The 27,212-nt window shown below is 42.1% G+C and overlaps 7 protein-coding genes across 29 annotated transcripts; 3 read left to right on the forward strand and 4 right to left on the reverse strand.

Annotated features, from left to right (window-relative positions):
• Positions 1–66: 66 nt before the first annotated feature.
• On the reverse strand, positions 67–2,843 carry LOC114882682 (protein scabrous). The gene is made up of 3 exons (XM_029199605.2): positions 2,294–2,843; positions 1,861–2,203; positions 67–1,605 (listed from the first exon to the last, which is right to left on the reverse strand). The coding sequence occupies exons 1-3, from the start codon at positions 2,524–2,526 to the stop codon at positions 265–267; spliced, it is 1,917 nt and encodes a 638-aa protein (XP_029055438.2). The 5' UTR covers positions 2,527–2,843; the 3' UTR covers positions 67–264.
• A 74-nt stretch (positions 2,844–2,917) lies between these two features.
• LOC114882680 (inositol polyphosphate-4-phosphatase type I A) lies at positions 2,918–11,760 on the reverse strand. 8 transcript variants are annotated; one of them, XM_029199583.2, is made up of 19 exons: positions 11,668–11,760; positions 11,310–11,607; positions 10,950–11,131; positions 9,533–9,625; positions 8,698–8,853; positions 8,424–8,624; positions 8,193–8,347; positions 7,940–8,112; positions 7,696–7,837; positions 7,510–7,625; positions 7,355–7,441; positions 7,118–7,278; positions 6,858–7,041; positions 5,493–6,784; positions 5,137–5,405; positions 4,831–5,048; positions 4,417–4,739; positions 4,038–4,305; positions 2,918–3,944 (listed from the first exon to the last, which is right to left on the reverse strand). In XM_029199583.2, exons 3-19 carry the CDS (start codon positions 11,065–11,067, stop codon positions 3,812–3,814), a joined length of 4,089 nt encoding a protein of 1,362 aa, XP_029055416.2. In that variant the 5' UTR covers positions 11,068–11,131; positions 11,310–11,607; positions 11,668–11,760; the 3' UTR covers positions 2,918–3,811. The 8 variants fall into 8 exon arrangements, with proteins under 8 accessions (XP_029055416.2, XP_029055419.2, XP_029055414.2 ...); XM_029199586.2 differs by having other exon boundaries at positions 4,849–5,048; positions 11,303–11,607; XM_029199581.2 differs by having other exon boundaries at positions 11,303–11,607.
• LOC123987788 (exopolyphosphatase PRUNE1) lies at positions 8,870–14,455 on the forward strand. Of its 5 annotated transcripts, XM_046285753.1 has the most exons (7): positions 8,870–9,218; positions 9,389–9,504; positions 12,820–13,061; positions 13,129–13,400; positions 13,496–13,737; positions 13,817–13,978; positions 14,058–14,455. In XM_046285753.1, the coding sequence occupies exons 2-7, from the start codon at positions 9,499–9,501 to the stop codon at positions 14,238–14,240; spliced, it is 1,107 nt and encodes a 368-aa protein (XP_046141709.1). In that variant the 5' UTR covers positions 8,870–9,218; positions 9,389–9,498; the 3' UTR covers positions 14,241–14,455. The 5 variants fall into 5 exon arrangements, with proteins under 5 accessions (XP_046141709.1, XP_046141708.1, XP_046141710.1 ...); XM_046285752.1 differs by lacking the exons at positions 8,870–9,218; positions 9,389–9,504 and adding an exon at positions 12,425–12,517; XM_046285754.1 differs by lacking the exons at positions 8,870–9,218; positions 9,389–9,504 and adding an exon at positions 12,521–12,612.
• On the forward strand, positions 14,239–21,382 carry LOC114882689 (discoidin domain-containing receptor 2-like). 4 transcript variants are annotated; one of them, XM_046285746.1, is made up of 15 exons: positions 14,239–14,326; positions 15,801–15,987; positions 16,080–16,185; positions 16,312–16,537; positions 16,622–16,769; positions 16,835–17,145; positions 17,233–17,452; positions 17,581–18,213; positions 18,286–18,467; positions 18,543–18,713; positions 18,817–18,929; positions 18,989–19,150; positions 19,242–19,334; positions 19,393–19,534; positions 19,608–21,382. In XM_046285746.1, the coding sequence occupies exons 2-15, from the start codon at positions 15,897–15,899 to the stop codon at positions 19,947–19,949; spliced, it is 2,940 nt and encodes a 979-aa protein (XP_046141702.1). In that variant the 5' UTR covers positions 14,239–14,326; positions 15,801–15,896; the 3' UTR covers positions 19,950–21,382. The 4 variants fall into 4 exon arrangements, with proteins under 4 accessions (XP_046141702.1, XP_046141703.1, XP_046141700.1 ...); XM_046285747.1 differs by having other exon boundaries at positions 14,251–14,326; positions 15,810–15,987; XM_046285744.1 differs by lacking the exon at positions 14,239–14,326 and adding an exon at positions 14,870–14,955.
• LOC114882687 (ubiquinone biosynthesis protein COQ4 homolog, mitochondrial) lies at positions 21,315–26,315 on the reverse strand. Its single transcript, XM_029199616.2, has 6 exons — positions 26,195–26,315; positions 24,625–24,783; positions 24,008–24,142; positions 22,059–22,411; positions 21,709–21,932; positions 21,315–21,588 (listed from the first exon to the last, which is right to left on the reverse strand). The coding sequence occupies exons 3-6, from the start codon at positions 24,024–24,026 to the stop codon at positions 21,420–21,422; spliced, it is 765 nt and encodes a 254-aa protein (XP_029055449.1). The 5' UTR covers positions 24,027–24,142; positions 24,625–24,783; positions 26,195–26,315; the 3' UTR covers positions 21,315–21,419.
• On the reverse strand, positions 22,470–26,282 carry LOC114882686 (UDP-sugar transporter UST74c). 9 transcript variants are annotated; one of them, XM_046285758.1, is made up of 3 exons: positions 26,195–26,282; positions 24,625–24,767; positions 22,470–24,192 (listed from the first exon to the last, which is right to left on the reverse strand). In XM_046285758.1, exon 3 carries the CDS (start codon positions 23,868–23,870, stop codon positions 22,890–22,892), a length of 981 nt encoding a protein of 326 aa, XP_046141714.1. In that variant the 5' UTR covers positions 23,871–24,192; positions 24,625–24,767; positions 26,195–26,282; the 3' UTR covers positions 22,470–22,889. The 9 variants fall into 9 exon arrangements, with proteins under 9 accessions (XP_046141714.1, XP_046141716.1, XP_046141715.1 ...); XM_046285760.1 differs by having other exon boundaries at positions 26,134–26,207; XM_046285759.1 differs by lacking the exons at positions 24,625–24,767; positions 26,195–26,282 and adding an exon at positions 24,323–24,501.
• Positions 24,774–27,070, forward strand: LOC114882685 (protoheme IX farnesyltransferase, mitochondrial). The gene is made up of 6 exons (XM_029199609.2): positions 24,774–25,163; positions 25,266–25,545; positions 25,620–25,815; positions 25,929–26,104; positions 26,183–26,500; positions 26,588–27,070. The coding sequence occupies exons 1-6, from the start codon at positions 25,089–25,091 to the stop codon at positions 26,803–26,805; spliced, it is 1,263 nt and encodes a 420-aa protein (XP_029055442.2). The 5' UTR covers positions 24,774–25,088; the 3' UTR covers positions 26,806–27,070.
• Positions 27,071–27,212: the final 142 nt, after the last annotated feature.

Raw genomic sequence — 27,212 nt, forward strand, 5'->3', positions numbered from 1 at the left:
GAAGGAGAATGAATGAGAACGAACAAGGACGAAAACGATGACGACGATCCCAATAGGGAGATGGAATAATAATGCAAAGTCGTCTCTTTATTTTCTAACGCGATTATCTTTAAATACCTATTTTTTACTGTACAAGTAAATAGCACGAATAAGTAAGTAAATTATAGTGTATTAGGAGGTATTATAGAAGGTCGAAGAATTGATTGGACGGCACCGATGTAGAATAATAAGTCTTTGGTATCGAAGGGGGAGATCGAAGGGGGACTACCGCGATCGGCACGAGAGACTTTGACGAATCGACATCTCCGCGGAGGCGATCGACATCCAACGATTGCTGTCGGATCGGAACCACGTCAAACCCAACGAGTATTTACCGTTCAGATTAGCGTGTTGACAACGACTAAACCACCATCCACCGTGGTAGTTTTTCGCGCAGTGGGTCGTACTCGCGTCCATGTCGACGTCTTTCGCGCTGAAGGGCATTCCGTTCTGATAGGAGAGAGCGTCGGTTGCGTTCCCGCGATAACCGTAAACGCGCAACTTGTACCCGTTTTCTTTCGATTCGACCGCGAACCGTTCGTAATCGGCGCGCCAACGTTGCCCGTTCATATCCAACAGGTCGATACGCAAGCTGCTGCAATTATCGCGAGTCAGTCGATGAAGGATCTCGTTGCCGATCCAGTATTCGGTAACGGGAGAACCGAAACCAAGGGAATACTCGTTCCAGGTACGATCAAAGTCCAGGCTGCCATCGATTCGACGGCTGATCACTAACCAGCCTTTGCGGCAAAACACCAACATCGGTCTGCTCGTTCGTCCTCCACGCAACAATAGTCTCGGTCCGTCGTCCTCGAGCTCGTTTTCCACGCAGTTTTCCGGTAAATCCTGCCCGATCAAACGATATCGATGATCCTCCTCGTCCAGTTGTTGTTGCTCGAAAGCGACGCTCGTCGCGGCGTCGTCGTCGTCGTCGTCGTCGTCGTCGTCGTTCAAACGATCGATCATCTCCTGTTGCCGATCGCTTCTCTCTTGAAGCCTGGACGCGCTAACGCTCAACGCTTGAACGGTTCGACGCAAATTGTTCAACTCCTCCCTAGTCAAGGATAGTTCAGCAGCCTTTCGAGCGGCGTTCACGCCGAGTCGTACTAGTTCCTGCTTGGTCGACGAATTGTTCGTCTCGACGGCTTCCTCGAGGGCTCGTAGCCACTCGATCAGCCGCGTACCGAGGGATTCGCCGATACTCTTCCTCGATATCGCGTTCTCGCTCGCGTTCGAAAGTTGCCGAGACAACTCGCCTTGAACTTTCTCCAACTTTTCCACGCGTTCCTCCAGCTTTGACCATCGTTGATTTTCGTACGCGACGCGTTTTTCCAACGTCGCTCGTCTCTCCGTCGTCGAAGAGATCTTACGTTCCAAACTGTTTAACCGGTCGACGACTCGCGTTCGCTGCCTTTTCGCCAACCTACGCCGAGCGAGCTCCTGCTCTATCCGATTCCTTCCCCTTCTTACGTCTTTCTCCAATTTTTCATCCCGTTCGATCGTCGTCACCGAGTTGACCGTATTGCCATTGGCCAAAGATTTCACTTCCATTTGAACTGTGCTCAACTGTGAAATTTACCATTTTAAAAGGAGAATATAAATTTTCTTGAAAAAGAATAATGGAAACCGAGCGAAACGCAAAAGGGTTGTTGGACAGCTGCAGAGCGGAGTTACTTATGTACGTATTTGTATAACTATAAGTATAAGGACAGTAGAAAAGGGGAGAGAGAATCGAGGCAGATGCGGGATCGATCGCACCGGCAGGTGAAGAGAATAAGGTGGGGATGAAAAGGAGAAACGAGTAATCGAGGAAGACGTTACCTGACTGGCGATATCGGCACAGCTGCGAGAAAGCAGACTAAAGCGTTCCTTCACCGCCGCGATATCGATACGAATCGTTCCAAGCACGGCTTCGATCTTGGCGATTCTACCACCAAGATTTCGGATTCCTCTGCCGACCGCGCCAACGTCCCCTTTCACAAGAGCAAGCTCTCCTCTCATCCTCGATCTCTCCGCAAACTCTTCGCTTGCGTTTCTCGTACGAAGAACCTCCGCTACTTCGCCTCGAAGCTCGGTAACCGCATTTCCTAGCCATCTCACTCGCAACTTTTCGTTCTTCGCCTCGTTTCCGTTACCGCCCCCTCGAAGAGCGATTACTTCCTTTCTGACCGACAACAGACGTTAAATTATAATAAATCGATCATGAACATGACCGTGACCGTAAACGTAAACGTAAACGTAAACGTAAAATTACCTCAGTTGTTTTACCTCGTCCTTCAAGACGAACAATTCTGTGTTTTTTTCGATCGCGCGCTTCAAACTACCCTCCAAGGCGTTGTAATCCTGTTGACGGTGATCTAGGAGAGCGTTCACTTGTTCTCGTAACGATCGTATCGCGTCAAACGCATTTTCGTCAGCGCCAATTTCTTTTTCTATCGCACCAATTACGATCAATGTAATCCACAATGAGCACGTTTCCAACTTCATCTTGAGATCAACACCAACAGCTAGCCAATTTACACGGATCGGTCACGATCGAACTCGACTCACCTTCTCGATACCTTCTCGGTGAAAATTTCGAAATTCGAAATTCGAAATTCGAAGATCGGTATAACGTGTACGCGACGCGTCAGTACCAACATTGAAAACTAACTGGCCCAACCGACAGCTGTCCTACCAGTTTTATATCGTCCTTTCCATAAAAGGTTGGGGGTAAACGGCCCAAAGAGCAGGTGTTCGGCAACAGTCGGTCAACTCCAGGCTCGTGTGCATTGTCTCGTGCCTGCAAGCTGCGCCCTCGATGCCACACCGCACCACCATTCTTCTCCCATTTCGCTCGAAATTAGTTGAAATAGGTGTGGAAAAATGACGAAGAAAATTCTGCGAGGTCAATAATTTATTTGAAACAACTTGTATCCTGTGAAAACAAGATCCTAACTTTCTATGCTTCTACTGGAATTGAACGCGTGCTCACATGCGACAATTTTCCTTCGTTACAACGTTCTCGCACGCTAATTTTCTCTAATTGCGACACGCCTTTTCGTCCAGTCAAATCTTTACGAAAATTTCCGAGCAAACTTGACAAAGTTTCCGCCGCGATCTGTCCCCTATACGTATGTATGTATGTATGTATGTATGTATCTAAGCCTGTCGAATCCAGTTCGAACCTACGTATTCAAAATTCGCGTTGCGCCTTTATCGCGTATACATATCCTTTTCGTTTTGCGTCGAGAAAAGTGAAATAGATCTTGGTCTGTTTCCACTTGGTAGAAGACGCATCGATATTTCTCATCGTTGTGATCACATCATCACCCACTTTTTTTTATCCCTCTTCGTTATAAACGCGCAGCGTTAATGCGTAATGTATTTCTTATACTCAACGTAGGAAAACCTTTATCCCTTTCTCGTTTTTAGACTTTTTAGATCTACTTTCTGATCTACAGTCTTGTTTGTTCGAGCAAAACCCTATGTACAGAAACGAGATAAAAATGCATTCTTTCGAATTACAGAACGATTGCTACATCGTTATCTAAATATAATAATAATAATAACTGTCGTTCGTACTATCGCAACTTGAACTTTAAATTAAATGGCATTCTCCTTTTTCTCATTCGTTCTCGCGTTGAATCGATCGATTCTATGGCAAACAAAGAGAAAGAGTACACAAGTTCTTATAAACGTTTCATTTTTTCCTTTAAAATTAAGAAACCCTCCAGAGGGTTACCGAATTCCGGTACATTTAGTTGAAATTTTTCAACTAAACTTTTTCAATTTATGTTTGCGCTGATCCATAGGTTCCCGTCGGCGGACGATACAACTTTGGAAACGTAAGAATTTGCAAACTGTTGAATGCATACTTTCGTATTCCGATGTTCTTCCAAGTGTTCTCTCGTCGACAACCCTCGCTGTAATAATGAATAAATAAAAAAGCAGATCGTATCGAGAAGAATAATTCGAATTCGGGTCGGCGTAAACGGTGTAAAGAGTAAACGATTAACCTTCGCATACAGTCGAGCGCTCTGGTGTATTCGTGTTCAGCCAAATGGTACTCGCTGCTCAATATGTTTACTTGCTCCAGAGTGACCGACATCGCGGTACGGTCCTTTGCGCTTTTACAGCTGGTAAACCTCAATCCGCGCATCCGTCGGCAAATTTGCGACGATAGTTGTAAAATTTTCACGTTTTTGTTTACTTTCGCTTGAACGCTTCCCTTTAGATCGGTCAACAATTCTGGTAACGTTTGACCAAGCGGCGACCTCGCACCCACTGTTGTAACACCATCGAAAAAACCAATTCAAAGGTACTTATCGTTAGATACATATAGGGAGATGATACGCGAATGAACGAGGAAAGAGATAAAAATAGAGACAAGCTTACGACGAGTCGATGCCGTTTCCGTCGGTAGATTGAGCTTCTTGAATCGCAAATAATATTCGTTTAATCTTTCAAAGTTATCCATGTTACTCTTTTCCTGTGGTTTTGTCGTGCCGAGACTCTCTGCCAAAGAGGCCATTTCGTTGATACCGACGTTAAAGAAAACTGGCGTTACGTTAAAAGAGATCGTTTGTCTAGAAGAGGGAACCAACGGTAGCAAGGAATAGATAGCGTCCGGTACCGGAAGCAACACCGTCAAGGCCACGCGAGAACCAACTACACGCGGCATCGGTTGTTGAAACGGAACGCTGCAGTTCCCTTCCAGCCTGAAATGCATTACATCATACAACATCGTACAACACCGTACAACATCGTACAACATCGTACATTCTTCTGTTGATCGGAGGAGAGACGTACCTTTGTTCGATACCGCACCTGATTAACGTAAACGTTACCGTATGCGTGTCTTCGATCGCAACGGTCATGTCCCCCCACATGTCGATCTCGTCTCCGTAATAACTAAGAAGTCCCTCGAACGAGACCAACGGACCAAGAGTGGTTAAAATCAACAGAAACATAGGATCTGGCCTCTGACACCAAAGTTTCGCCATTATTCCAGTTACCAAACTGGTTAACTGCAAACATCGCAACGAACCAAGTAAGAAAAGTAAGAAAAGTAAGAAAAGTAAGAAAAGTAAGAACAGTAAAGGAAGGAAAACGTACCGCTTGGCTGAAGCAAACGTCTCGTCTGTATCGAACGTTACACGTTCGCTGAGCCATTTTCGAATCTTCCTGCACTCGAAACACCGAATGCGTCAATCTGGCGGTTTTCAGTAAACCATCCATTGCTTGCCGTAATTTTTTCATGCTCGGCCTAAGTTCGCTCGTCCAATCGACGATGGACGCAAAATCCAAACCCTCGGTGAATTTGTTTCTTTGTCCGGTACTGTTGCTCTTGATCACTCTGGTCATCGAATCGACCGCTTGGCACACTTTCCATTGGCCACCGAACAACAACGTACAAATTCATCATTTACTTAAATTCATCATTTTTCTTAAAAAACACGTAACTGACTTACCTTCTTTGGCTTTAGAAAAAGCTGGCATAGTCATATCAGAGACTGGACTTGGGTATTGTCGTAAATTCGAACGATTATCTACGTTTTCTAAAAGCTTGCTGGATTCGTCGTTCTTGGGCTCGTTTTTTGGTTGAATAGTCACCACTTTGACGCTTTTGTTACGATTAGTTGCAACACATTTCTTCATACTCTGCGCTCTTCCCACGGTGTTTTTATTTCTTAAACGCACAGCGGGGCTACTGCATCTTCCGCAAAGAAACTTTACCTTCGATACTAAACACATTACGCTCGCTTCGATGTTTAATTGCGTCAAGTCCCACGGTTCTGGTTCGTCGGTCGGCTTGTAATAATTAGCGGAAGGTGAATTGCACATTTTTTGAGTGTCTAGGAATCGTTTGCTCGGATCGATATCGCCTTTCGTCCCTTCTCTTTCCCCGTTGTTTTCGTTCTTATCCTCGTTGATATCATCGTTGTTGTCGTCGTTGACGTCGTCGTCGTTGTCGTCATCGTTGTTGTCGTCGTCGTCGTCGTCGTCGTCGTCGTCGTCATGTCGAATGACAGCAGCATCGTTATCTTCTTCCTCGTTCCCATTTTCGGTGTAATTATTTTCTTTGCTCATAGAACGATGACCAAGGCTACGAGCATCATCGACGTCGCTTTGATTCGTTTCCTCGTGTATCGTATTCTTGGAATGTTTTTCCACGACCTCTGGAAAAGTAGCAAGTTTTTCTTCAGCCACGTGGTCGAGGTTGTTCGAATTTGGCCGATCCGCGTTCAAGCCGTCGCTGCTTTTCGAGGGCAAAGTTGCGTAACCGTTTCGATTTTCGCTTCTCTTTACCCATAAATCTTGAACGCATTCGGGAGTATCGGGAGTTACAAAATCATCCAGATCCGGACTTTTCAGATCGAAATTTAATTGCTGGGTAATTCGTTTGAACGGAGACAAAGAGTGATTCGTTTTGAAATCCAAATTCAGAGGATCCTCGTTTCCATCGTCGTCGTGAACTTTGGCTACCTTGTACTCTTCTAGAAAGGTTAACGCTTCTTCGACCAAACCCGGATCCCAAAGACTAAGGAGGATTCTGGTTTTGGTGATCATGTCTTCGCAAATCGGCAACATTCCGCTAGTTTGTTTCGCCTTGGCAAGCTTCATCAGGGCGCGCATCGCTTCGACCACGTCCCGTCGAAGTTGTTTGATCGCTTGAATGGCATCGTGAGCCATCGTTATTTTCGACGTTCCTTGATAAAACTGATTGCCGCGCGTTGGCGATTCTTTCAGAGCCTGCAACAGCCTGAAACATTTGGATTTTTTTCGTCAACGAATTCGTTCGTTCGTTAGTTAGTTAGTTAGTTAGTTACCAATACCTTATGAGACCTCCATTTTTACTTTTATGCGAGTGTGCAGTAAACGCTCCTACGGTGATAAAGTCATAAAATCCACACTTGTTCAGGGTGTCGTTGTGGACCCAAATTCTTTGCAGATGTAAGTTCAAAGGTGCAAATTCGAGCGTTCTGTCGTTTTTCCGCGACGATCGTTTAAAGTAACTCCCTAAGCGAGAAGAAAAGGCGTAAGAAAGTTGAAAGAAAGATAAGAGAGATGATACTAAGTATTAAAGGTAAAATACCTTTAAAGGCAGCCAAGTTCTCCTTAGCCTGTGAGTAAAGATGTAAAAGATGAAGATGACGATCGAGTAGCTCGACTTGTTTGCTGTGCCAAGGTTCTCGTAGTTCACCCATACCGGCCACTTCTTGTAGCAGTTCTTTTTCTTCTTGGATCCAGATCGCCCTAAAGAGAGATAGGTAATATTCAGATCGATTTGATTGAGGTTAGGTGAAATACGCGAACGGTAGTAATTAGTTACAGTAAATGTTGCGGGAATTGAAAAGAAAGTTTACTCTCGGCCATGATCTCGTGAACGCAAATATCGCCGCCTAAGCCGGAGTGAAATCTGAAAGAAGAAAAGAAGAGATCGGAATGACCGATGATAGCCATCGATAGCGAGATCGATTCGCGTACCTGTAAGTTTGTATATATGGATTGGCAAAAAGAAGTTTCAGTTGGCCCTGATGGGGCAACTTGATTTTTGTTCCCAGCCTAGGTGGCAACGATTGGGACCGTCTGTGAGAAAGTACCTACGGAAAAGGCGTTACCGTGAGGGGCGGCTAGCGAGCCAAGCGTAAAAATGAAAGTTGAAGGTGGTACCTGTTGATTCGTTCCGGACGCAGGTTCCTTGGACGGTGTACTCTCCGTACTGTTTCCTCTGTCCTCCGCCTCTAAATTCCATACGTTGATCGTTAAGAAACCAACGGTGGTGGTTTTCGCAGATTTTAAGGGTATCCTCAATCTAAAAGCGTTCGATCGCTAGTCAGAGACACGCGATAACTAAAGAAGATCGAAACGGAAGCGGAACTGGTTTCAAGAAGGAAACGAGAGTCGCTAGAATTACCTGGGCGTGTCTTGGATCGCGTTCAGAGTGACGATAGCGCTTCCTATCGGTGTTGCGGTTTGACTCACTCGTTCCCTGACATCGAACGCGGTTATCCTTGCTTTCGTTTCGCTGGTTAAACCGTCGTTAGCTCTGAAGCTGACGGTAGTTAAGAAACCGGGATTGCTGCTTCGCTACGGGGAAACGTAAAGCTTACGTACCTATATCTATGTATACATATCTACATATAAGGTAAAGATACGAAGCAACTTACCTCGACTACTTCTGTTCGCGCGTACTTGATCCACGTCTTTGTACCTTTAACTTGAACGTCTATTTCGAGAACCGGATTAGGTGGTCGACCGTGACCATCGCAAAGTAGATTGTCGCAGGCCAATGATATCTCGCACATTGGTATTTCAGCGGGGTCTGAAAGAATCGCGGCGAGCCGTTATAACGCGAGAAAGGAGAAAGGAGAAATTGGATCGGAAAGCGGTAATAATACCTGTTGATATGCCGCGTTGTAGTCGCAACATTTGAATATCCGTATCGTGCTTGTGACCGCTAAACGCTTCTATTCGTTGCTGCAACGCCAACAATTGACTTCTCATGCATTCGTAGCTGGCCAACTGAAGAGCCTGCAACCAACTGTCTCTCTCTTCGGCCGAGTTGGCGCCCAACGCTTGAAACAAACCTCCGTCGAACACTGAAACAATCCCATCGTATAAAACACAGCCCATATGCGATATTAAACTTACGATATACACTTTTAAACTTACCTATGCTGAATCCATATGGCATCTGATTGCTCGGTTCTTCTACTCGAACGAAACATTGTTCCAGTATTATTACCCCCAACGGTTCCGACCACTGTTCTCGCGATTTGAAATAAAACAAGAGATTGCCTCGTAATCTGCACCATCTCTCCAAACTTACTGTCCAACAAAGAAAAAGAAGGTTTGCGCACTGTATTTCTTCAACGACATCGAGCTAGCAAGATCGAGCACAACTATTTTCTTCTTTTATAATATGTATATCCGTAACGGAAGCAAAAAGAAATAGGTCAAGTCAGCAGGCACAGAAAGAAGAGAAATACAATACCGAATAGGTGCCGATAGGAAAATGCCAAGCAATGTACTTGAAGTGTACAGAAATGTACAGAAATGTACAGAAATATACAGAAGTGTAGAGAGGGAAAGAAGTCGAAAAGGAAACAAGTCGCATGCGAACGAAATTAGTGTGACATACGACGCGTTACGAACAGGAAAAATGTTTGAGATTTGAGAAAATCCGAAGCGAGGTAAGCGAATGGATAAAGGAATAAATGGTATCTTGTATTTACATATGACATATGACATATGACATATGACATATGACATATAATATAAACGAGAAGCGTTTCTTTATTATACCTATTATTATGTAGTATGCAGTATGTAATATAATGTAACGTATATATAACGTGTTTAGTGCGCGTTAAAGGAACAGTCTTGGAGGTAAACGATCGCGGTTCGATCAAGTTGACGATAATAAGCGTGTTAATCGCGGCAGACCGAGTTAAAAGACAGCGAAGGAACAAAATGTCGGTATGAAAAGAAAAAAATTCGGATATACCTTTACTCGTACTGGCTGTAACGCAACTGAGGTCTCGCAGTGTCTTATGCGTTTTTCCCTTTTGACATTTGTTGTCTGATTTTTTACCTGTACCTGGAAATGATACGTAGCTACAGGTGGCTTTTAGCTTGCTCCGATATTTCATCGCAATCGGGCGTGCTTTCTTTTCGTCCGTCACGTATGTATGCGTATCTGTTGTGCCTCCAATCATAATTACAATTACAAGTACAAATACATAATATTTAACGAAAAGTCTGCGCCTTGTATCGTTCCGAATCGTTGGATCGTCGCTTTGTATCGCGACTTTCGTAATGCGATCGTAAAAATCGTAAATGGTATCAACGTATGTGTAGTGGTTGCGTATTAAATCGGAATCATGCACGCATCGGACCAAATGGAAATAGGGTGAGAAAGTTTCAACCGGTCGTAATTCGTAATTCGTAATTCGTAATTCGTAATTCGCAATATATTATTTAGGAAGGCATGCTCGATTCACGTTTACGAGATGCATTCTAATGTTTCGAAGAAGAAAAAAAAAAAGAAAGAATAATATCTGACGATTCTAACGATAAGATGCATACTCGAAAATATTATATCATACAAGCTACGATGAAAATCTGGGCTGATTAAATAAATAAATACAGAGTGTTTTTGCAACTATGCGACATCCCGAATTCACGATCCGATAGAAGACGCGAATTATTAGTATACAGAGTATACAGAGACGACAAACATACTACATAGCATAAGTACATATTTGGGCGATTCGGTGTTAGGTCGTAAATCGTTTCAACTTGTTAATAACGGTTAGTTTAACAAAGAATCGTAATAAGAATTGTTATTGCGATTGTAATGACAGCAGCAGCGATAGTAATGGTATAATAGTAAAGTAGAGAAGAAGAAAAGAAACGAAACGAATTGAAAAGATGTGAAAATTATGAATGCGAATCACGAATGATCCGACTTAAGTACTATCGAGTCGATGCGTTCGATTCGGGATGTTTCGTAGATGTTTCGACACCCTATACGTACAAGATTAACGACAAATTCTTCGTACTCGACGCGAAAATGATTACATACACGTTTAGTTCGATTTCTAGCCAGGTAAACCCCAATAAACACAGAAGAGCGTCAGATTATGATAGAACGAGTTGATGTCGTCTTCGTCTTCGTTTTCGTCGTGTCATGTTTTGAAGCACAAATCAGATGGGCTCTAGATTAAAGAAAAGACGAAGAATTTGCGTATCACGTGAGTTTATTGCCAACGATCAGACATTTACAAATTTAGATTAAGGAGAAACATGCGTCGGTCAGAGCGGTAAAATACATGTACAATCAATCGGTTAAAAATATCTAGGCAATCAATCAGTCTCGCGTAAACTAATCATTTTTATTTGACAAAAATTGAATCACTCACTCTCAGATCTGCGAAAGAAGCCTTCTTGTCGCTCGCGTACGTACAATATACCCTCTTTCTCAAATTTTTGCGAAGGTTGCGTAGCCAGAGTCAACAATTCTTGCTTGTTGAATCGCATTTCGGAATAGTATCGTCGGTTACACCCACGTTCTTCCTGATTACGTATTTTTCTTTTCTCTTATCTGTCAACAAGTATAAACGGTTAGCGATGACACGTAAGTTACATTTCTTTAGAACATGGTATATTATATTATATTATTACAAAATAGACGATAAATCGGTCTAAAATGACGAATACGTCTAATAAATAAATTATTTCATAGAACGCGACTGTCACGTTCGCTCTATCAAACCTTTAACCTCTATTCCTTCTTGTTCGTCTTGTTCCTCTTGTTCCTCTTGTTCGTCTTAATCGTCTTAATCGCCTTGCGCTTTTTCCAGCTTTTTCACTCCCACCATCTAAATCTCATTCCGTATTGTGCTCCTGCGTTACACACACGCATCCCCAACGCTCAACTGCATGCGCGCAAACTCCTTCCTTGTACATTTTCATTCACTCGTATTTACAGATATCGTAACAATTTACAATTTTCACTCTTCTAACTTGTAACTTGTAACTTGTAACTTGTAACAGGAAATAAACAGGAAATTCTTATAACTGAAATAATGAAAATTTATAGAAAACCAAAGTAATGTATTCTATCGTGTGGCAACAAACCTTTGCGGATGTAATATTCTCCAATGTTTTTTCGGAAGATATCTTTCAACTTCTTTTTCTCGCGACGATGAATCCTCTCGAACGCATTTCGCGTTCTTGCCAGTTCTTGCTGCGTTCCACTTCGCTATGGCGACTTTTATATGAATATATAAATCCCAAAGACGTTCGTCCGTGTCACTTTTCAACTCATTTCAACCAATTTCAACTTGACAACTACTACTAATAGTAAGGTTAGAGATACGCTTTATACTTTATACGTTGCGATTGTGCGTCCGTGGTGTGGTCCGTGGTCGTCCACGATTACAGAGGTTTCAATTTTTCTATAGAAAGTCTATGGGTCGCAGATTTTAGCTACCGGGTTCCTGACACCCCATCAGGTCGGTATGCACAGAGCGCCACCAGTATGTAGATACAGCTACCCATTTTTTCTGATTTTTTCTGATTTTTTCTGGCGCACAACGGAGCGACGTAACCCGGCGAACAAAACAGTCGTGGACATTACTCAATTACTCTCACTTTATGTAAATAAGTACATATATCGTTCATCGTCGAATAACATCGAATATTTCTGAGAATAGTAAACGGATCAAATTTACACGTTTTTCGTTATCATCGCTTCAACGATTAAACTCAACGGTAATCAATTAATTATTTATTCCTACCACTAACATATACCGATATTTATTCTTCTGTATTTTTATTCCTTTCTTTTATCGATCGTCAAAACTAGACACTAAAGGCGATTTTACGCTTTCCACTGTAATTAAAATTTCTGGAACTGGAGTAAATTGTGTGTGTGTTGTGATAAAGAATTATGGAACCGTTTCTGTTAACATCGAAAACAGCCTTGGTAATTTTATACATATATACGTACTTACTCTAACTAACAGACTGCTGTAGCAAATGAAAGCAGTTGAGATCTTATAGTACGTACAACATGTAAGTGTAAGTACTCGCTTGACGTATGTGGGTAGCGCAGTATCCAAGTATAACCACATTAGGTAATATACATTTGATGGATGTCGGTGCATTGCTGATCGCAGTGCTGCTATCTGTCAGGATGGCAGGAAAGAAAGGAAATAGAATTTGAAGTAGACAAGAAAATAGGTATGTATGATAAGACAGGTATTCTAATTTCGAACATTATTATAGTCAAACCTGTCCGCCTACGAAAAAATTCGCGTCATTTTGGGTAATGGAAGTTGCGACTTGGATTCTGCGGTATCGGCCCTTGCTCAAGGATACTTGGACTATTTGGATGGAATGAAAAACGATGGAACCAAGTTAGCGGTAATTCCAGTAATGAACATACCTGAAAGGGAATATCGCGTGAAAACGGAAGTGGTATTTTTCTTGAAACGTCACGATATACCTTTCGCGTTATTAACATTTCGGTGAGTATGGAAAATTGATGTCGGATCGATTAACGAGATTAAACGAATCGTTCATTTTTTTCTCTAGGGATCAAATTGATTTGAAAAGATTGAAGGAAAAGAAGGGAATCACTCTGGAAATTGTACTGGTCGATCATCATCAGCTTCCGGAGGAAGATGCTTTTTTAGCGGATTTCGTGGTGAAAGTGATCGATCACAGGCCGCAAGACGCAAACTGGCTTTGGCCAGGTAGAACGGTACAGTTGGAGGGAGTAGGCAGCTGCGCGACTCTGGTGGCGCGAAATTTACTCGACAGGTATCCGGAAGCGATGGATACGCAACTTTTCAGTCTTTTGCGAGGCAAGCGCAAAACTTTTATCGTTCAATCGATATTTAAAGATAAACATTACTCGCTACTAATACAAGAATACGAATACAAATATGGATTCGGACAGGTCCAATTCTGATCGACACCTGTAATTTCTCGAAGGAGGCTGATCGTGCGACTAGTGCCGACAAGGAAGTCGCACACCTTCTCGAGACACTCGGGCAATTGGATCTGGATAGAAGCAAAGCGTTCGACGAGATCGTCGAAGCGAAATCCGATATTAGTAAATTAACTGTCGACGATTTCTTAATCAGAGATTTAAAAATCGCAAATGGAGTGCCAATCGTCGGATTACCGATATTGGTCGAGGTAAACTATAATTTAAGCGATTTTTATTAGATACTCCTCCAAGTATCGGTTGAAAAAAAATTGTTTATTTGCGTTTTAGAAATTTCTCGAATTACAAGACGTCTTTGACGCGATTAAAAATTTTTCCGAATCACGGAACACTACAGTGATCGTTTTCATCGGATTGGAGATTCGATCGCGACAACTGCACCGAGATATCGCCGTTTTCTCGTTCCTCGCCGTTAATCCATTGAAAGATCAGGTTAGTAGAAACACCAAGATTTTTTTTCTTGCATTTCTCTATACATTTCAACTATCTACATATATTTTTTTTCCACTAGATAGTAAAAGCTCTAACGTCGTCCACGCAACCATCCCTCCAGTTAACGTTGATCAAAGAAACGAATCAGGTCAATGGGAATGGCAGCTTACTTCTTTACGCGCAAGGAAATTTACGCGTTACACGGAAACAAATATTACCTCTTGTTCGCGATACCGTCACCTCGGCGAATTGTCGGTGTTAGAAACGAAAATAACAAAGTCAGAACGCAGTTTCGCGGAAGTTAGAGGTACTTTTTTCTCTCAAAGACGATCGCATCACCGCAACAAGGTATATGTAAACATATAAGATTTAGTTAAATTTTTCAAAGCGCAACTACAATTATTCAGGTGGAAAGGAATGGTGAGAGATTCGAGAAAAAGGATACATGTTTTCATTAAAACATTTCATTTGATTTGACCAATTTTTTTCTATGTCTTTGCAACGGGATTTTATAAGAAATCGTACTAAGAAAAAAGTACTTATCGAAATCGAATTATCAAGCCGGTTGCAAAGCTGAATGGCAATCTTCCCCTTTCCGTATTCCTGTTCCCCCACCAGATCAGTGTCTGCCGTGGTCTGATCTTTGAGCAGGCGCTCACCACGGTCGCGCCTGGTCGCGCCTGGTCGCGCCGGAGTTGCTATCGAGCTACGCGCTACGCCTCAACGAACGCGATTAACAAACTACCTTTTCGAATCGAACAAATCCTCTTTCGTTATTAATTCTACGTTATTTACGATCACTCTGATAAATAAAACGATTCAAGTTGTTATAAAACTTTCTTCACTTTCTCGGTGCACTTTAATTGAATATACATACTTTCATAGTGAAACATGGTGAAATTTTGTCTTTTACCAAGATTATTCGTTTCGTGCTTACGTTATGCGTAAAAAATGGAAAATCTTGTCGAATTTAAAAGGTAAGGGTATTTTAGTCTCGTTTCGAAACTCTATGACGACTAGTAGAAAAGAAATAGCGTAGCTCGTATGTAGAAGAACAGTGGGCGCACATGCTTCCTTCCGCGTTCGCGTTGATCGGCCGATGCGATCGAACGTTCACATGGGTGTGGATATCATTTTCTAGACGTCTAGAAACGAATCAATCTTTTCGTTAATCATCGCTAAAGTTATTAGAACATTGCTTCGTTTTCAATCTTGAATCGTAGTAATCGTTCGGTTGAAAGGAAGTACACAAAGTAGTCGAGACTCTAGACGAAACTTGTGAAACGAATTCAAGAAAATAACAAGGAAAAGCATCAAGTAACTTGTATTATAATTTCATCTTTGCAAAAATGATGCCGAGTTGAAAAAAAAGAGTAGAAAGGACAGTCGAAAGAAAGATAAAAAACGAACAGATTCGAAACGGACAGAGAGAAAGAAAGAAAGAAACAAAGCCAGAAGCCAGAAGCCAGGGTGGCTGACACAGATCGAGCATGGTTGCTGCCCTCTTCCTTCCTACGGTTTACTAGTATTGATCGTGCCTTACTTGTTGCACGAATAGCCGACCTCAACCCCATGCGCATTCTCTTCATTTTCCATCGGTGAATCTAATTAACGCGCGACCTGTCATCTGCCAACTACCATCTATCATCTATTTATTTTATATTATCTACGAAAGGTGGCTAACGATGCTAGCCTAGCGATGGTAGCGGTTGACCACGAAAAATCGCGAGTTTTTTACCACCCTTTTTTCACCTCATTCGATTAAATTGATAGCTCTTTATTACATATGTATACAGAATAGAAACATTAATCGATCGAGCAGTGTTTACAGTTTCAGAGATCGAAAGATGATAAGAAACGACTGGACCTATCATGAACTGTAAATGTTTCGGAAGCAGTACGAGGAGCGGATATCAAGATGCGCCGCACACTATCGGTCGTCTCCTTTGGAATGATTCTAGTCGCGGCTTCCTCGCCCGGGGAACAACCTACGGAGAAAAACATTTTCGGTTCGTATAAAAGATATATTATAAGAGAAACAAAGTAATAGGGGAGTAAATAGGGGAGTAGATAGGGTAGTAAAATTAAACGTATGTTTCAGGGCAATGTATTCTTCCGCTTGGCATGGAGGAGGGAAAGATTCCGGATGACGCGATCACCGCTTCTTCCAGTTACGAGACGAAATCGGTGGGCCCTCAAAATGCGAGGTATCTTGAATAAAATAATTTACTTTCAAATAATCAAGTTTCTTCTTCACCGAACCGCGCGGTATCCGATTCTGTTATTTGCAATTGAGAATTGACAATTGACAATTGACAATTGACAATTGACAGGATTCGACAAGAAAAGAACGGCGGCGCTTGGTGTCCAAAAGCTCAGATTAGCAGCGCGATACGAGAATATTTGGAGATTGATTTGACGCGAAACCATTTGATCGCGTGGACCGAAACTCAAGGACGATTTGGCAACGGTCAAGGTCAAGAATACGCAGAAGCCTTTTTTCTTGAGTATTGGCGTGATTCGAAGTGGCATCAGTATAAGAACTTGAACGGTGACAGGGTTCGTTGTTAGTGGGGTTCGCGTTCGATTTCGATTACGATTTCACGGGAGGTCGCGAAATTGATCGAGAATCGTTCGTTGCAGGTGCTACGGGGAAACAGCAACACTTATTTGGTGGAAAAGCAAAAGTTGGATTTGCCGTTTATCGCTAGCAGAGTACGATTCGTACCTTACAGTCAACACCCTCGGACGGTTTGCATGAGAGTCGAGATATATGGATGCGTGTGGGAACGTAAGTATTTATTATGTACATAGTTGTGTCTGACATTCGAGGATTCTCTTTTATTCTTCTTCTAGAATATGTGATGAGATACAACGCACCAAAGGGATCGAACCTCGGCCCCGGGGGATGCAACGTTCAAGATTCCTCGTACGACGGCATCGAAAGCGGCGACGACGATTCTCTTATGATGATCGACGGGCTGGGTCAACTAACGGACGGGATTTTAGGAGAAATTCTAGAGATTTTCAGCTGCTCGACGACCGGTACAAATTGGATAGGTTGGTCCGAACGCGACACCGTCGAGCTGATATTTCATTTTCAGGAACCGCGAGAATTTAACAGTTGTTCCGTTCACGTCGCTCATTTACCGGAACTAGAAGTTCAGGTAGGTATATATGTATGTATGTAGATCGAATGGTATCATTCGCGAGGAATTTTTCTCGCTTTCTTGATACGCTTTCTTCGTTTACAGATGTTTTCAACGTTGCGAGTTTGGTTCTCCGTCGACGGTGAAAACTATCAATCGGAGCCAGAAAAGTTGGAAGCGAGCTCGAACAATTCCAATTCGTCGACCGGTGGTACCATTTTAACCTCGATCCCCTTACAATCTAGGATCGGACGATCGGTGAAAATCGAATTTAGTCTCACCCAGAGAAAGTGGTTGCTCGTTAGCGAAATCAATTTTCACACAGGTAAGTTCACGATATAAGATAGATATATCGTTGTTGAGTAAGGGAAAAGTAAGCGAAGAAGAAAGGGCAGAGTATTCAATGAATTTTCTTTCATCTTACCATACATGTATATGTATGTACCTATGTAGTAGGAGACAGTAGCAAGAATCGTTCGACCGATACCTATTTTTCGATCGATCGGTCCTCGTTTCGGACGAATGAAAATCAATCGGAATTACGATCAACGTCGATGATCAGTTCAAAATCCATCGAGACGATATCGGGCTTGAACGAAACTGAAATCTACGAAATTCACCAAGACGACTCGACGCCGGACGCCTTTCCAGTCGGCACTTCGCAAACTTACATCGGTCTGGTCAGCGGCTCGTTGACGATTATCGTCCTTTTCTTAACTTGCACCACATTTCTGATCAAGCAGAGGGGTCGTAACAAAGTGGCGCTCTTACAAAAACACACGGCCCTTCTCTGCGACTCGTCCGCTCCCGGCATCGCGATCGTTCCAAACGTTAAAGACGTTAAGTTTTCAAATTCCCTCGTGAACGGGCTGTCGCTGGTTCGGAAACCGATCACCATCGTCGCGTCCAACGACTCGCGCGATCGATCGGATGGTCAAACGAATCCGACTCGCGCGGTCACCAATCTCGACCATCATCCTCGTTCCATCGTCTACGAAACAAGCTGTTACAAGCTATTCTCCGAGGAAAATCTCGTTCTACCGGAATCTAGCTCTTCTGCTCTTGCTACCGAGTCCTGCTTCTCCGGTAAGTCCACATCCTGACGCTCTTCCTCTCTTTATCTCTTTTATTTAATCACCTGAATTATTCTGCTCGTAGACTTTGAGCGCAAGTCCAGTTTCACGAAAAACAAAGGTCCAGAATTTACGATATCAACGACGACGACGACGACGACGACGACGACGACGACGACGACGACGACGACGACGACGACGACGACGACGGCAAAGACGAATCAAAAAGTGCACGAAGGATATTACGCGGCAACCGACATTTTAACGGTAAAATCTGAAAAGTAAAATAGAAATAGAAATAGAGGGAAAGAACTGATTTCGTTTTTTCTTTCGAATCGTTAGATAAAGAAACGAGAGCTTCCGTCGTCGAGTTTGAGTCCGAGTCCTTTTACGCCACTCTCTATTCGCGAGAAAAGCGTGCGTACCCTCCTCGTCGATCCCTGCGACGTTCAGCGTGTTTCTAGGCACAGATTAAGAATGTTGGATAAGCTCGGAGAAGGGAACTTTGGTTTGGTAAGAAGTTTGCTAGAAATTTCAACTATTTTTTCACGGATAACTTACGATAAATCGGCAATAAGCGATTTAATTTAGATAAAATTGGGTGAAACTCGAACAGGTGCATTTGTGCGAAGCGAAAGGAATCGCGAGCGTAGAGAGAGGTAACGCGTTTGAAAATCGACAAACCGTGATCGTTAGGTCGCTATGGCGAGGCGTCGTCGACTCTTTGAGGTAAGTCTGTTCTATTCTTTGAGGGGTGCGTTTCTTCAACGTTCCTCTTGTTCGATCAGGCTAGACTTCACGAAAGACATGCAAATTCTGGCGATGCTTCGCGATTTGAATGTAGCCAAAATGGTGGCGTTGGTGGAAGAGGAACCATTTGGAGCTGTATTTGAATACGGCCAATTCGGCGATCTTTATCATTTTCTACAGTCTTACGAAAACGATTTCAGGTAAAGAAACTTCCTTAATTATCGTTGTCTATATCGATGTTCTTCAGAGAAAAAAAAAGTATATCCTTGAAAATTTTCTGTTTCTTCACAGTTACGGCGATCGCTTGAATTTCATTAGCCAAATCGCGTCCGGTATGAAATATTTGGAATCCCTGAACATCCCGCATTGTGATTTGGCAGCTAGGTATAAAAAATGAATTAGAAATGAAAGTATTTGATCCGTTTAATCTGAACATTTTTAGGAATTGCATCGTTTCTCAAAATCTGACGATAAAGGTGTCCGATCACGCGATGTTCTGTAACAAATACGATCATCATTACTACACCGACGGATGCAACGCAAAGATTCCTCTTCGTTGGATGGCATGGGAAGCTGTTCTCTTGGTAAATGAGCATTCAATAGATATTTTTTATATCGTTATACCGTTAAAATCTTTCTGTCAATTTTTCTGTCAAGGGTAAGCGTAGCTGTGAAACGGACGTTTGGTCATTTGCCGTGACCGTTTGGGAGATTTGTATGGATTGTAAGGAGACGCCGTACGCTGATTTAACCTCGGAGCAAGTTTTGGAGAATTACGCTCGTTGGTATGAAAACGACGACGACGACGACGACGACGACGACGACGATGAGAATGGTTCTATCAAGAAGGAGAAAAATTCGCCTCGAATCCTTTCGCGACCCATCCATTGCTCGGACAGTCTCTATCTAATGATGAACAAGTGTTGGAAGAAACAGACCGAGGACAGACCCAGCTTTGAGGAAATTTATCTCTACCTCGAGAGACTAGCCCTCGATTGAACTTTGATGAAGATCCTCATGGTCGAGTAGCACGGACCAAATCTATTACAATCAGCTAAGAAGCATCCTGTTCGTTTCATTTTTCATTTTTTCAAATTTTCTACGCTCGTACGTCTGGTTTTCCTCTTAATCGTCTCGTTCGCTTCGCAATCGTCGTAGTCGTTATAGTCGTCGCAGTCGACTCCAGGATGCTCTCTGGCCATTAACTCGTAATGCTCAATTAGGTTTATATTCGAATCAATTTTTATGCATATAAGAGTACATAAAAATTGCGCGTGGCTCCCTCCAGATTCTATGTACTTGAGGAAAGACGCGCGCAAAACCAAAATTTAGAAAAGTATTTTATTCGCTTTAGTTAGAGACAAATGGATTCGCGGAAATGAATTATTTACGATGGAATATTTCATTGCACGCTCGATGAAATCAATCTTTTAAAATATTTTTCTTATCTTCAAGACTGTAGTTTATTTTTTAAGATTTTCCAACATCCTTTTCGCCCTTAATCAATGAGTAGAATACGTTTCTAAAATTTGGCGATCTATTCCTACATGTACTTTGCGTACATGTACTACGCGCACATGTACTGCGCGGCTACGTACAAACCGCACAAGTACGTACGTGTAACGTGTTACTTCAAACGTAGGTTTATCGTGATTGCGAAAAGCAGATCCTTTTTTTTTTATATAAATGATCGTATTATCGTATTATCGTATTCTCGTATGCTCGACTTCTCGTCTTCTGATTTGTCATTCAATCAGAATTTTCTAGAGAAGGATAATATCGTTTATCTACGGCTACGCTTTCATCATCGTTCAGTAGCTGAAACTTTTTTTCTTAACTCGATCTAACGTAAGTACATACGATCTGTTATGTAAGATTTATCTGATTGTCAGTATTATTGCAAGTATTTAGCGTGCAACGAAGCAATCACGCGTCTCCGAGCGAACGAAAGAGATTTCATGCTACATACATTCTGATCTAACGTTTCGACTAACGATAAGAGAAGCATTCATTTTTATCGAAATGTGCGCTGTATTTGTAATTAAGCGTTAGCGAATAAGTTTGCGCGCGTTACTAGAAACGAAACGAAACGGGACAATCAGAGAATTTCGCGAACGTTGTTTCGCAGAGCATGCGGTGGTACGTATTATCCAAAGTCTAAACGGATAATTATCGATCGATTTGCCGCGAACGCTCGGCCGAATCAGTGATAATATCCTAACGCGAAACACGAAACGAACCGTTTTTCTGCTCGCATGCAAATCGATCGCATTCACCGTTGGTATCGCGCGTACCTTTCTATCGAACAATTTTTCTAGATAACCGCGGTTGCGGTTCATCGAAATTTGTAATACAAATCATACGTATATCCCAGTAAAAATTATATTCTTCATATTTCCAACGTTACGGTGAATAAAAATTGTTATATACTATCTAGGTAATTATCCTTTGGGAATACGGAAACGGAGTCTACTTCGTTGGCTCGATCGGAACCAGGGGAATAATGTTCGTTTCTCGATGAAAGTCAACGAGGGTTTGCTCCCAACGTTCTTCGTAGTAAATTCCCAGAAGGAACTTTGCTCGAATACCCGTTTTAATGGCCCATGGTAGATGATGTTCGAGGTATAATTTCCTTTGCCTGAAACGCGGAACGATAACAAACGGTTATGCGTGGTCGAGTCGTCGATTCGTCTAGTCGTCTAGTCGTCTAGTCGTCTAGTCGTCGAGTCGTCGAGTCGTCGAATCGAAAAGGATTTACCTTGGACGTAATCGGTACGCTCCGAATATCGCTCCGCTCAAGCACATCGGTAAACGCAATTGCAACGCTTCTATCCACTTGACGGACACCTCCCCGAGCATCGTGGTTGGCATTAAGAGTACAGCGTGAAAAATATCGTGCATTTCTCTGTATCGTTGCATTACGTACGCCAATTCTGTATCCTCCACGAATCTGACCGAGGGTCTAGAATCAGGGGTGACGTTCTGGAAAAGGGGAAAAATCTCCGTTTGCAACAAGGATGAACGCTAATCCATCCTGCTTACGGCAACGAGCTCGGATAAGAAGTAGAGAAATGTCGGTAATGAAAAATCGTAGAGGGACAAGCTTACGTTAGCATCCAAAAAATCGCGATAAGTCCTGCCAACAGTCCCCGGTGGTAAACGCTTTAGCGCGGATAGATCGATCGTCGACGAGGAAATGCGTGGCTTTTCGTCTAGGATGCGACGTCCCTCGGCGGTTGCAAGCATTTGTCGAAGACAATAGGAAAGTGCATCGGTGCCGGTCGTCTCTCCCAAACAAGCGATCATATCACCGCGGAAAGGATTAGCTAAAGATATAGCGGCTGCACCGGCTGTCAAGATCGCACGCTGCATCGGTGACAAGGAAACGCGATGTTTCGCGTAATCCTTGGCGAAATCCTTCGCGAACGACGCATCGCTGAACAATCTTCGACTCGGCCTGCCTGAAACCAACCGAGGACAATAACGATCGATCGTTTCTTTTCTTTATAAATAAGATTGATTTATTTCTTTATTTCTTTCTTTCTTTCGCTAACACTCCTTATGTATGTACACCTTTTAAAAATCTCTTCGTCTACATATATATATATGTATGTACAAGTTTTATTTTACAAAGGAACACGTTGTCCATTTAACAAATACGTTATGGCACTATAATAACCGTGTACATACACGTTTATCTGTTCGGTAACGAGAGAGAGATTCGTTTGCTTTGGTACGATGCCACTCGCGTCGATGCTGTCGTACACGCTGCTCGTCCCTTTTTTCCGAGCTGACCCAAAGAGAGAAAAGAAAATAAAAGAAAATAAAAGAAAAGAACAGAACAGAACAGAACGAGTACCGCATTCGTCGCCGAGTGAACTGAAAGAGAGGAGGTAAGGTGCATCGCGAATTGCGTTTTGAACGCACTAGGATATCAGATCATACAGCTAAAACTTTTGACGCTTGATCCTCGGCAAGCGGAGAATACTTTGGTTCTACGGGCTCTCTTCTGCGGAACGTCACCCAAGTGTAAACCAAACTACCGACAACGCTCAAATTTAATCCTAAGAAATTTAGCCACGTAAATATATAATCGCCGCCGATAACCATTCCGAGATAGGTAACGCATATGTTTTTTAAACATCCAATAATGGTTGTGGTCAACGCAGAGTTGTAAAGGGTACAAAGGATCATGCTGTAGGACAGCACAAACCCCATCACGCACGAAAGTCCAAATTGTACGAGAAAGAAAACGTTGCACCAATATGGAAATTCCAGTACGGAACGTGCGTCTCCCATCGAGCAAGCTAACACGATCGCCGGAACGATCATAAACAACGAATTATAGTACATGAGTCCGTATTTTCCTAGTTCCTTGTTGTCCAATTTTTTCTTCATGTAGACACCATTAACCGCGGTGAAAAAGTCGTTGAGCAGGATAAAGACATAGCCTTTGAAACTGAATGCGAGATCGTTCAATGCTGCCACTATTGCCCCGATGATCATCGTGTAGACGCTCAGCTGTACGGAGAGGCGCGGCCTTGCTGCGAGAACGTAATATTCGGCGATCATCGTCATCAAAATACTGAATCGTCTAAGCGCCGTAAACATTGGAAGGCTCAGCTGCTTGGTGCCACCTAATCCAAAGATCATGTTACCGATGTAGATCACCGGTAATGGCCATATCTTGACGAACGTTGTCGCTTCTAGGTTAGGAAATTCGACGTAGCGTAACTTTTTCGCAGCGAACAGCAACGCAATGGTAGCCAACATTTGTCCTATACCAAGTACTTGAAACGACGGGAATTCGAACGATGTCAAGACCGTCTTATTTACGACCGTAATCATAAACGATGATAACCCATAAAAGAGGGCGGAACCAACTCGTGCAAACATCACATTTTGATCTTTCAACGACATACCGATCGATCTGGTCTGCCGTTATTTAATAATCCCATCTAATTCTTCCTTTACACTTAATTCTTTGCGATCTTTTCTCTGCAATATCAACGATACTCTGATTAAAACGAAAAGCTATTAACCATGATGGAACATACACTGATATAACCTTATCATTCTTCTTTCCTTTCTTCGTCTTCGTCTTCGTCTTCGTCTTCGTCTCCGTCTCCGTTGTTCTCCGTTTCCTCCAGGCTCCTTGCCACGTCTCGCCACGTCCCGTCTTTCTTCTCTATCTTCGATGCGTATATCAATATGTAAACAACTGCACCACTGATCTAATCACCTTTCGTGACAATCAAACTCGTTAAGGTTATTTCTACTACTTACTACTTTCTCTACCGATAACCTCAACAAACTGCAACAAACTTTACTAACGTATGTACCTATATATATATTTTCCGCAATTCCTTTACCTCCTATCACCTCCTATTTCCGCGCTCTTGCATTCGTTTACACGCACGCGTGCCAAGAAATTACATTTCATTTTCACATCAAATTAGTTATTCTTTGTTATATTAGAATAAGAATGATAAAAATGGCAGTGTCTTCTACCGACGCGACGTACGAATTCACAAATATATACATATGTAGCGTCTTACTAATTTTTTTTTCATTCAATTTTATCACTTTAGAAATTCAACTATCCGTGCTCGACCATAGACATATGATATTGTCTATATGTATATGTAATCGAATGAAATCGAACCATGCTTACCAACGATAGCATCGAGGCTCAACTCCGAATTTCGTGTCGGTAAAACAGCGGCGTTCACCTGCAATTGCACCGTTTCTATCCTCTGCTCGTCATTTCTATGAATTGGCACGTAATGGGGATTTCGAATCAGCTGAGGTGGATCACTGTGGAACAGAGACACTGATCATCTATATAGTGAGGTTATTTCAATTTTCGGCGCAATGGGCGTTTCTTTAAACTTTTATTATGTAACGTTAAATAAAAGTTATAAAAACGACAAAACTGTCACAATGTAAATTGCACTCGGTTTCGTTTCCACGAAACGACGAAACGACGAAACGATAAAATATCGGTTCAACATTAGGTTGTTGGTTATGTTAAAGAGTGTATTGGAATCTATATATATATATATATAGCAAGTATTTCCACGTTACTTTCAGTAACAAGAAAATGGATCGGTAATTATTGAACAACATATTTTTATCATGGTATTTGTCCTTTGCTCGAGCAGAATTTCCCGAAGCGTCTGTTTGTCGTCATTGAAATTATCCGTCACCAAGGTATCTTTCATTTATAATAAATATAATTACTGTATTTATGAAAGTAACTCGAAGCTTTGAAATCAGTACTAATATTAATTAGTATGTAATAACTGATTGTAGTATTCCAGCGAGGCCACGTCAACCGCACAAAAATTGATCGCAAAGATTGAAAAGCATCGGAAAACTTTACCGAACACGAAAAGTTTACAGGATCGGACAGTTTCGTCAGATTTAATCGATTCTGAGGATGATCGAAGGTCCGTTGTATCTGTGGCCTCTAGAGAGCAGGAAATTGAGAAAGGGCCGGTTTCAAACGACGAACGAGAATGGCAATACATGGAATTGGATTCTAGCAAACTTAAAAGGCATTGCTTTATGCTATCAAAGATTAGATTGACTTGTGAGTTGAATTATAACACGATTGGTAGTATGAAAATTTCAAAATAAAATATAACATACAAAGATTACTTTTAGCATTGGTAGTAATAACAACGATGAGCGGATACGCGCTAGCTCCCGGACCTTTTGACGTTTCTACGTTTGTCGTATGCTCTGTTGGAACTGGATTAGTTTCGGCAACAGCAAATGCTATTAATCAATTTTTTGAAGTTCCTTTCGACGCCCAGATGTCAAGAACGAAAAATAGAGTATTAGTCAGAGGTCATTTAACGTACGTATCGTATCGTATCGTATCGTATCGTATCGTATCGTATCGTATGGTTTTAATATTAACAAAATTCCACCACTATACTGGTCTGATTTACGATAAAATTTCTCCACTAGCCCAGGCCAGGCAATATTTTTTGCTGCGGTATCGGGTGTCAGTGGACTGGTATTATTATATAGTCAAGTTAACGGATTAACAGCCGCTTTGGGTGCTGCTAATTTAGTTCTTTACACTCTTATATATACTCCGATGAAACGAATTAGTATTTTAAATACGTGGGTAGGCTCTATAGGTACGTATGTCGAAAGCGGACCAACGAACCTCTCTTGATAACGCTATTCAAAATGACTAGTTTCACAAAATTCTTTAGTTGGAGCTATACCACCGTTAATGGGCTGGGCTGCTTGCGTTGGTGATATAACATCTCCTGGTGCTTGGATAATGTCGGGACTATTATATGCATGGCAGTTCCCACATTTCAACGCTCTCTCGTGGAATTTGAGACCGGACTACTCCCGCGCTGGTTACAGAATGATGGCAGTCACGAATCCGAAACTTTGTCGAACAACAGCGTTACGTTACACCGCTCTATTAACGAGTCTTTGTTACTTGGCACCTGTTTTGGATGTGACGAATTGGTGGTTTGCCATCGCATCGACCCCGCTAAACGCATATTTTCTTTATCTTGGTATGTTGATACAATTATGTATGTATGTATGTATGTATACCGTTTAATCAGATGAAATTAATGATCCAGGAACATTTTCTTTTTCAGCTTGGAACTTTCATAAACGCTCCGATAGTGCAAATTCACGCAAACTTTTTCACTTCTCGCTGATCCATTTACCTGTGCTCATGATATTCATGCTTGTAAATAAGAAACGTTGGTACAACGACAAGAAAGAGAAGGGAGGCTCGACGATTCGCGAAGAAAAAGAGAGCAACGTTAACAGAATTTTAACAAAACTGATTACATCCTCTACAACATCGTAACGGTGACGATGACTACGATGTATATAGAAATGGTTAAAATAGTGAATTATTTAAGCCAGCTGTGGCGCACGTACGCATCGTGTACAAAAACCGGAGTAGTCTGCAACAAGAAAACCTGTCGACAAAATATTTTCTAGCATAACTATAAAAATTGTAAATAGTAATAATCAGATTAAGTGTACGATCGCGTTACGTGTCGTTGGTAAATGATTGTAGTTACCAGTTGTTCACGAATAACCAATATATTTGATGCCTTTCTTGACAATTCGTCGTACAGCAGCACCAGGGGAATGAAACTTGTAAAATGGACAAATTAAGTGTGGTATAGACCTGTTGTAGTCACTGGAAGACGGAACGGTACAATGTTCATTCTATCAAGTGTATTTTTAACTTGATATCAAATTTTC

This window comes from Osmia bicornis, chromosome 5 (genome assembly GCF_907164935.1).
Source record: "Osmia bicornis bicornis chromosome 5, iOsmBic2.1, whole genome shotgun sequence".
NCBI classification, from domain to species: Eukaryota; Metazoa; Arthropoda; class Insecta; order Hymenoptera; family Megachilidae; genus Osmia; species Osmia bicornis.